Source organism: Penaeus japonicus, unplaced genomic scaffold (assembly GCF_977035675.1).
Source record: "Penaeus japonicus unplaced genomic scaffold, GWHDUDI00000001_assembly GWHDUDI00000029, whole genome shotgun sequence".
In the NCBI taxonomy this organism is placed as follows: Eukaryota; Metazoa; Arthropoda; class Malacostraca; order Decapoda; family Penaeidae; genus Penaeus; species Penaeus japonicus.
The window spans coordinates 13,957,583-13,967,384 of NW_028234431.1; the positions used below are offsets into that span (position 1 = coordinate 13,957,583).

A 9,802-nucleotide genomic window follows, 5' to 3' on the forward strand; every position below is an offset into this window, starting at 1 on the left:
TTGTTATAATTATCATAATCATAACATTGGCATTCAGTGTTTACAGTTGAGTCCACATGATAATAACGGTTACAGTAAGGATCATAATGAATTATTCATTCATTGTTAATTTAGTATTTAACATTCATCTCTCTCTCTCTCTCTCAACTTCCCCTTATCCCTCTCCTCTCTCTCTCTCTCTTTCTCCTTTATCCCTTCTCTCTATCCTCTCTCCTTCTCTCTTTCTCCTCTCTTTCTACTCTCCTCTTTTTTTTTTCTCTCTCTCTCCCACTCCCTCCCCTCCTCCTCCTTTACCTCTCCTCTCTCCTCTCTCTCTCTTCCTCTTCCCTCTCTCTCTCTCTCTCTCTCCCCTCTCTTTTTCTCTCTCTCTCTCTCTCTCTTTTCTCTCTCTATCTCTTTTCTCTCTCCTCTCTCCCTCTCCCCCTCTCTCCTTTCTTTTTCTTCTCTTCTCTTCTCTCTCCTTCTCTCTTCTCTTCTCTTCCTTCTCTTCTCTCTCTCTCTCTTCTCTCTTCCCTTCTCCTCTTCCTCTCTCTTCTCTCTCTTCTCTTCTCCTTCTCTCTCTCTCTCTCTCTCTTCTCTCCTCTCTTCCTTCCCCCCTTCTTCTTTTCTCTCTCTCCCTCTCTCCCATACACACACACACACCCAAGGTTAAACAATACGCCGTGTTGACGTATTTTTCCGGTGTCATCGTATCGTATTGGTATTGGTCGCGTAAGAATGGTGAAAGTTAGGGTGGTATTTGTGATAATGGACGCTGTGAAGTGCTATGAGAATGAGGAAATTCATGAGCGAACGATAGGCTTATTAAGTATGGTGATAATGAGGCCAATAATTATGATTACTTTGGTTTATGATTGGTTTTATGGTGCAGTACCAATAAATATGATACTTTTTGTGATGCTGAAATATATCACTATAGCGATGATAATGTTTTTAATGCCAGTAAGGATGATAACACAGACAAAAAGGTTCATATTATTTTATTATATATATATTATATATATATATATATATATCTATATATATATATATATATATATATATATATATTTATATATTTTGTTTTGTGTGTGTGTGTGTGGTGTGTTGTGTGTTTTGTGTGTGTGTAACTCTGTGTGTGTGTGTGTGTGTGTTTGTGTGTATGGGTGTGTGTGGGTGGGTGTGTGTGTATGGGTGTGTGTGGGTGTTTGTGTGTATGGGTGTGTGTGTGTATTTGTGTGTGTTTGTGTGTGTGTGTGTGTATTTTATACATACGTATAAGGATATAGAGATTTCTCAGAGAGATAGACAGATAGATAGCCAGACATATATCTATATATATCTATATCTATCTATCTATCTATTCTTTTATATATTATATTGTGTGTGTGTGGGTTTGTTTTATTATATATATATTTTATATATATTATTATATATTATAATTATATACATACATATGTGTGTGTGTGTGTGTGTGTGTGTGTGTGTGTGTGTATACATATGTAGACATATAATCATAGAACTGTAGATTCCTAGATAGATAGATATAGATAGATATAAAGATACTTAGAGCATATATGCTTCCCGTGCAGTGCAGCGGAGTTTGGTGAAGCAGCCAGACATCCTCCGCTGAAGGAATGCCAAGGACACGGGAAGGAAGGGGGAGGGGGGCACGGTCTGTTGATTGCATGCCTTGCCTTATGGCCACGGACGCAGAGAGGCATACCAGTTTTAAAGGTATTGTACTATTCAAACGGATATCAAAAAAATACAAACGGGTATTATATATATATAATATAAAATATAATTTTATATATATAATATTATATATAAATGTATAAACACACCACACACCCCACACACACACACAACACACACCCCACCCCACGCACACACAGCACACACACACACACCCCACACACACAAAACCACACACACACACACACACACACACACACACACACACCACACACACATCATATATTATATTTATATATATATATATTTTTTATTAATATATTATATTTATGTATATTATATATATATTGTGTGTGTGTGGGGTGTGTGTGTGTGTATGTTAATAAATTTTTGTGTGTGTTATGTTTTATATTTATATATATATTATATTTTTTATATTATATTTATATTTACATACATATATTTTATACATATAGATATATTTGTTACACGCAACCCCACATACACAAAACCCCACATACCACACAACAAACATATTATATATTATATATATATTATATATTTTATATAATATATATATATATGTGTGTGTGTGTGTGTGTGTGTGTGTGTGTGTGTGTGTGGGAGTGTGTGTGGGGTGTGTTTTGTGTGTGTGTATGTGTATGTGTATATTAAAATTATATATATAAATATAAAATTATATATATTATATATATATATATTTCATAATATATGTATTACATATGATATATTTGTTAAAACACCCCAAAACACATACACACACACACACACACACATACCCACACACCCACCACACACCACCCACACACACCCACATATATATTTTATATATATATATATATAATATTTTATATATATTATTTATTATATTATATATATATATAATATATATTATATATTTATATTATTTATATATATATTATTTATATAATACACCACCACACACACACACACACCACACAAAACACACACCACACACACCCACACACAACAAAAAACAATAATTTTATATTTTATATTATGTATATATATATATACATCTATATAAAAAATTATATATATATCATTTTATTATATTATATATTATATATAAAATATTATATTATTATATATATATATATATATATTATTTTTTATATATATATGTATGTATGCAGGGAAAAAATATATATATATTTTATATATTTATATATATATTATATATATATATATTATATATATTATGTATGTATATATATATATATGTATATATATTATTAATGTATATAAAAGATAGATAAATATGATATAATTGTTATATAAAATTTTATATTATATATATATTTATATATATATTATAAAATATATATATATTTATATATATATATATATATTATATATATATATATATATATATATATATAGATATACATAAAAATTTATACACACATAGTGTGTTTGTGTGTTGTGTGTGTGGAGTGTATGTCGTGTCTGTATGAATGTATTTCGCCGACACGCCCATGGCACGTGGCTTGTTTCAGCAACGTTTCCGGAGGCGTTTATCGCGTGGGCAGTTTCTCTTCCTACTTGATGGCTGCACAGATTATTTCCCTGCTTGGCTGACATGACGTAAATCCTGAAGGCAGGATCTTTTTCCCAATAAAAGCCAAGGTTGGGGGTCACCCAGACGCCTTCTCTTTGAGCTGTCAGAGAAGCGCATTATCTGAAGCTTCATTTTCTCGTGAAGTCAGCCATCATCTCCGTAGAATGTCCACGAGAATCGCGGTAATTGAGCAGATGTCATGTCTGTGTATTTACTTATTTTACAAGATATGTATAATATTATATTAATATATAATTTATTAATTTACATACATCTATGTGGTTATATATATCTTATATTATATATTAATATATAATATTTTATATTTATTATTATTAATATATTTATGTATGTATTTAAATTTTATATAATATGTATAATATGTATAATATATATTATATATATTATAATATATTATATGTATATAGTACATAATAAATATAAAATATATATATATATATTTAATAAAATATTTTAATATATCATTATATATATATTTTTATTTATATTTTATTGTATATATATATCCAAGCACAAACACAAACATACACATATTTACATATATACTGGATATTAGAGCATTAATTTGTAGGGGAGCAGGTTTGAGTTGAAAAAAAAGAAAATGGTCAGGTTAGGGATAACGGCAACTTTGTTATAAATCGAGAATAATGTGTGTAAGTTGCCGGAAACTCTCTCCTTTGTTTTAACCGGTGATTAGCCGAATATAATATAAAGTTCATTGATCTTTAAGAATTTACTGGAATGTAAAGATACGTGAATTTTCTTCAACCTTTTATTTTCTCGTTGTTTCTTACAATAGTTACCCACTGGAATTCCGTTTTCTGTTGCTGCTTCCACAGGAAACTTGATTAGGGATTAGTATTACACATCGTCATCATGATTAGTTGTTATGGGTCATAAATAAAAAATAATTGTTGATAAGTAGATTAAAACTTTGTAATTTTCAGAAGTCATCTTCCTGTACAATAGGTACACGTCATCTTCATACAAACATACAAAGACCTGTCAGTAATTTCTGTAAAGTTGCTAGTCATTCTGATTACGATAGATTAAGAAATTAATTCAGTCACGTCGAAAATTAGTGATACCAAATAACTCACTCAATTCCCAGTGAGTTTTCGTACAACCTGATCATCCCAAAGAGACACCTCTTTTCTATATAAACGTATCTGGGCGCCTATTAATCCACGCCTTAATGCTCGGGAGAACCATGACCTTATCGACGTGGGCTGCGACCTCAGGGAAGTCATCGAGGAGCTTCGGGTAGGACTTCCTCAGGCCTCCGAACTCGACCGCTATCATCAGATCGACCCAGGACATCTGGCGAGTAAAGTGTTTCGTTTACGTCATTGGTGTATGTTATTCCTTGGGGAATTTTTGTTCTTAGTGACATGGTGGAAAAAGTATAGGGGAAAGGCTATTTCTATTTTCTTTTCTTTTTTCTATTTTCTATTATCTACCCATCTTCTTTTTTATATAATATTGTGTGTGGTGTGTTGTTTGTTTTTTTTTTTTTACACACCCCCCACACACAAACACAACACAAACACGCCCCAAAACAAACCCGCCCAACCCCCACACCACACCCCACACCACACCACACACACAACCACACAAAACCACACAAATAAATATATATTATATTAAAATATATATATATATTTAATATATATTAAAATATAATTTATAAAAATATAAATAATAATATAATATTTTATAATATATATGTGTGGGGTTGGGTGTGTGTGTGTGTGTGAGTGTTTTTGTTTTTTTTTATATTGTGTGTGTATTTTTTATTTATATATTTTATATATTTTAATAATTTATTTTTTTACCCTAATTTATGTATACATATAGATTTTTTTGTATACACGGAAAACCCCCCCAAAACCCCCAACAACACACCCTAACATTTTATTTTTACATAATTTTATATTTTATATTTTTATTTTTATTATATATTATATTTTTTTGTGTGTGTTTTGTGGTTTTGTGTGTGTGTGTGTGTGTGTGTGTGTGTGTGTGGTGTTTGTGGGGTGTGGGTGGGGTGTGTGTAAAGTGATATGTATATTAATAAAAAATAAATATATATTTTAAAATATATTTTTATATTTTTAATTTTTAAAAATATTTTAATATTTAAATTTCATTATGTATAATTTTTGATTTATTTGTACACACCCCACACACCCCACCACAACACACCCCACCCACACACCCCACCCCACACACAAAGCAAAAACAACATATATATTTTTATCCCATATATATAATATATATATAATATATATATATATTTATTTAAAAGTAAATAATATATAAATTTATACCTAAATTATTAAATATTTTATATTATATATATATAAATATTAATACAACAAACACACACACCCCCACACACACACACCACACACCAAAAACACACACCACAAAAAACAAAACCATATTATAAAATAAAATAATAAATATATTTTAAAAAATTTAATTTTTAAAATTTTTTTTTAAATTTTATATGTATATATTATAAATAAACTTTTTTATATACATTTATATATATTATATTTATAAAATAAAAAGATTTATATATTTTATATATTTTATTATATATTATTATAAATATTTAATTTATATAATTAATAAAAATATTTCCTTAAAAATTTTTATATATATAATATATTTTTAAAATATATATAAATATTATATGTATGTATGAAAGTAAACATAAATTTTTAAAATAATTTTTATATATAATTTTATATATTTAAAATATATATATATATATATATATATTTTATATGTATTTTATAAAAAATATTTTTTAAATTTTTAAAAGAAAAGATTTATAAAATAGATAAGTTTATACCAAACTTGTGTTATTTATTTATATATATATATAAAATATATTTATATATTTTATATATACATATAATTTTAATATTTTTATATTTTTTTTATTTATATAATATTATTTTTAATTTTAAATTTTTATATAAAATATATAAAAATATATTATATATTATTTATATATAATTTTATATGTTATAAATATATATATTTATATTTAAAATATTTATATATATTTATATATATATATTTATATTTATTTTATTTTATATATAATTTTAAAAAAATTTGTGTGTGTGTGTGGGGTTGTGTAAAATTTTCATTTTACCAAAACATATATATATATATATATTTTAAATTTATATATATATTTTTATTTTATATATAATTTATTTACATAATATACACATATAGTTGGGGTTTGGTTGTGTGTTTTAATTTTATGTCGTCTGTCTGTTTGGATGGATTTTGCCCACACGCCCTGGCCGTGGCTTTTTCAGCACCCCCCCCCCCGTTCCCGGGGGCCGTTCATCGCGTGATCAGTTTTCTTTTCTACTTGGGGGCTGCACAGAAATTTTTATTCCCTGCTTGGCTTTCCCCATGGGGTAAATCCCAAAGGGGGAGGATCTTTTTTTTTTTAAAAAAAGCAAGGGGTTTGGGGTCCCCCCCGACGCCTTTTCTTTGAGTTGTACAGAAGGCATTAAACCGGGAACCCCTTCCAATTTTTCTCGGGGGAAATTTAAAACCATTATTCCCCTAAAAAATGTCCCCCGCGAAACGGCGGTTTTAAATTTTAAACATGAAAGTATGTCTGGTATTTATTAATTTTTACAAATAAAAATATAGGTTTTTAAGTTTGATGTTTAGATAGATACTAACATATACCCAATACATATATATATATAAAACATTATTAAAATTTTATATATATAATAACCTTTTATATATATATATATTTTATAAATTTTTTTTTTTTATATATATATTTTTATAAAATATATTTATGTGGTTTGTGTGTGTGTGGTGTTGTGTGGGGGTTTGGGGTGTGTTGTATTCACACAAACACCCAAAAACACACATATTTCATATATTTGTTTTTTTTGCTGGAAAATTTTTAAAAATTAGGGTTTTTTAAGGGGAAACAGGTTTGAGTTGAAAAAAAAAAGGGAAAAAGGTGGTTTTTGGAAAACGGCAAATTGTTAAAAAATTGTAGAATAAATTTGGTTTTGGGAAGTTGCCGGAAACTCTCTTTCCCTTTTTTTTTAATGGGGGATTAGGGCCCCAAAAAAATATTTAATTTTCTTTGAAACTTTAAGGAAATTTTTTTTGGGAAAGGAAAGATACGTAAAATTTTTCTTAAACCCTTTTTTTTTCTTGTTGTTTTTTAAATAGTTACCCATGGAAATTCCGTTTTTTTGTTCCGCTTCCCCAAAGGAAAATTTGATTGGGAAATTAAGGGGAATTTTAAAATTCCTTAATTTATTTATTAGTTGTTATTTGGGCCAAAAATTTTAAAAAATAAAGTTGTAGTAGATTTAAAACCCCTTTGTTTATTTCCCCCCCTGAGTTTTCCTGCTCCCAAAAAAGGGGACGTTATTTAACCCAAAAACCCCCTTCAAAGACCCGTTTCGTAATTTTTTGTAAAGGTTTTTATTTTTTCTGATTACGAAAAGGGTTAAGAAATTTTTTTTCCGCACGTCGGAAAATTGTGATCCCAAAAACCCACTCCCAAATTCCCAAAAGAGTTTTGCATAATGATCATTTTTCCCCAAAAAACACCCCTTTTTTATTTTGAACGTATTTGGGGGGCCCTTTTAAACCCCCTAATGTTTAGGGGAGAGCCTGGCCTTATCGGAAATGGGCTGCGGCCTTTTGGGAAGTCATCGAGGGCTTCGGGGTAAATGTTAACCGTTGAACTGGAAAGCCCTTTTTTAAAATCGACCAAGGGGACATTTTTGGGGGGAGTTAAAAAGGATTATGTTTAACCGTCCCTTCCGGGGTATATGTATGTTAATTTATCTTTGGGGGAAAATTTTCACTAGTTTTTGCGGGCATTTGCGTGGGAAAGTAAAAATTTTTTTGAGTACAGATTACGTAGAAATGTTCCTTAAAATATATATTAATTACTGAGATAAAGGTTTCCATAATTTAAACAAAAACATGAACCACGTCAGCGAACATCCGGGTCTTATTCGACAATAACCCCTCAAAAATGAAGAAGCTAAAACTAAGTATTTGTTTCCTGCTGCTAGCATCTCATCTTGGACCCGTCACATGAGGCCGAGTAACTGTCAAACAAATGACCTCCTCCTTGCATGACCCTTTGCATGATCCCGTGTTTGACCCCTTGCATGACCCCACTCACCTGGTCGGACGCGTACCACGATCTGCCCGCGAGGCGTTCGTTCAGATCGCCGAGGAGGGGACGGATAATAGTCGGTGTTATTTCCTCGTGGAACTTCTTCTCCTTCTCATCCTCGGCCAGTGAGGACATCCTATTGGTGTGGGCGTTTGTTAGTGCCTATACTTGTTTGTTTTTATCTACTCTTTTATATCTATTCATCTCGGTCGTCTCGGTTATGAAGAAAGTAGAGATAAAAGTAAAAGTATCGAAATCGTCGTAACTTAATCGTTACAATATGATCGTTCAAATTTGGTAATCATCCTTCGAGCGTTAAAAGCGAACGAAGGAGACGGCTTCCTTCGCTTCATTTCCCTTACTTGTTCTTGTAGAAAGCGGCCATCATCTCAGCTATGGAATCGGCGAGGGCGTCAGCAAAGGCGGCTTGGAGGTGGTCCTTGGGCATGAGACCGACCTCCTTGGCCAGGTAGCGGGCGATGGCGAGGGACTGGGCGAGGGGCTGGCCGTCGATCATGAGGATGGGGACCTTGCCCGTTGGAACGGCTGGGTGGGGAAATTTGAGTTTTTTTTCTGAAGTGAAGTCTGGTGGATATGTGCTCTGATAGATCTCCCAGATATTTATTTATTTTTTTTTTATTATGAAAAGAGGGGGGGGGGAAGGAGAGAGAGAGGGGGATATGTGTGTAGCAAGAAAAAAAAAATTGAAAGGAGAGGAGGAAGGAACATAAAGCAAAGAGAGAGGTATGAGGGAAGAAAGAGAGGGAGAGAAAAAGGGAAAGAAAGAGAGAGAGAAAAGAGAGAGAGAGAGGGAGAGAGAGAAGAGAGAGAGAGAGAGAGAGAGAGAGAGAGAGAGAGAGAGAGAGAGAGAGAGAGAGAGAGGAGACAGATAGATAGATAGAGAAACATAAAGAGAAAGAGAGAGAGAGAGAGGAGACAGATAAATAGAAAAACAGAAAGAGAGAGAGAGAGAGGGAGAAGAGAGAAAGAAGAGAGAGAGAGAGAGAGAAAGAAGAGAGAGAGAGAGAGAGAGAGAGAGAGAGAGAGAGAGAGAGAGAGAGAGAGAGAGAGAGAGAAAACAGATACAAGAAAAACATGAAAACACGAATACTCACTCTGCTTTTCTGCTTTCCGGACGGAACCAGTCTCCAAAACGAAATTCGCTCCTCAGTGTAAGGAATCTCACCGTACTCTCCAAGAGCCCAGCGGGGAGAAGTTCGCCCCTCCCCCGTGCATCGAAGTAGATTAGGTGATAACTGAGCATGGGCGTAGGGATCCCTAAAGAGGTTAGAGGATCT

At 31.5% G+C, this 9,802-nt stretch overlaps 1 protein-coding gene across 1 annotated transcript in view; it reads right to left on the reverse strand.

The window, feature by feature from the left end:
- Positions 1 to 4,212: 4,212 nt before the first annotated feature.
- LOC147468386 (hematopoietic prostaglandin D synthase-like) overlaps positions 4,213 to 9,802 on the reverse strand; it is a 9,229-nt gene continuing 3,639 nt past the window's right edge. The window contains exons 4-7 of the mRNA XM_086554382.1: positions 9,691 to 9,782; positions 8,867 to 9,050; positions 8,511 to 8,640; positions 4,213 to 4,621 (exon numbers count right to left, since the gene is read on the reverse strand). Coding sequence (XP_086410508.1) covers positions 4,457 to 4,621; positions 8,511 to 8,640; positions 8,867 to 9,050; positions 9,691 to 9,782 — 571 coding nt within the window. The 3' untranslated portion in view covers positions 4,213 to 4,456. The remainder of the gene's footprint in view (positions 4,622 to 8,510; positions 8,641 to 8,866; positions 9,051 to 9,690; positions 9,783 to 9,802) is intronic.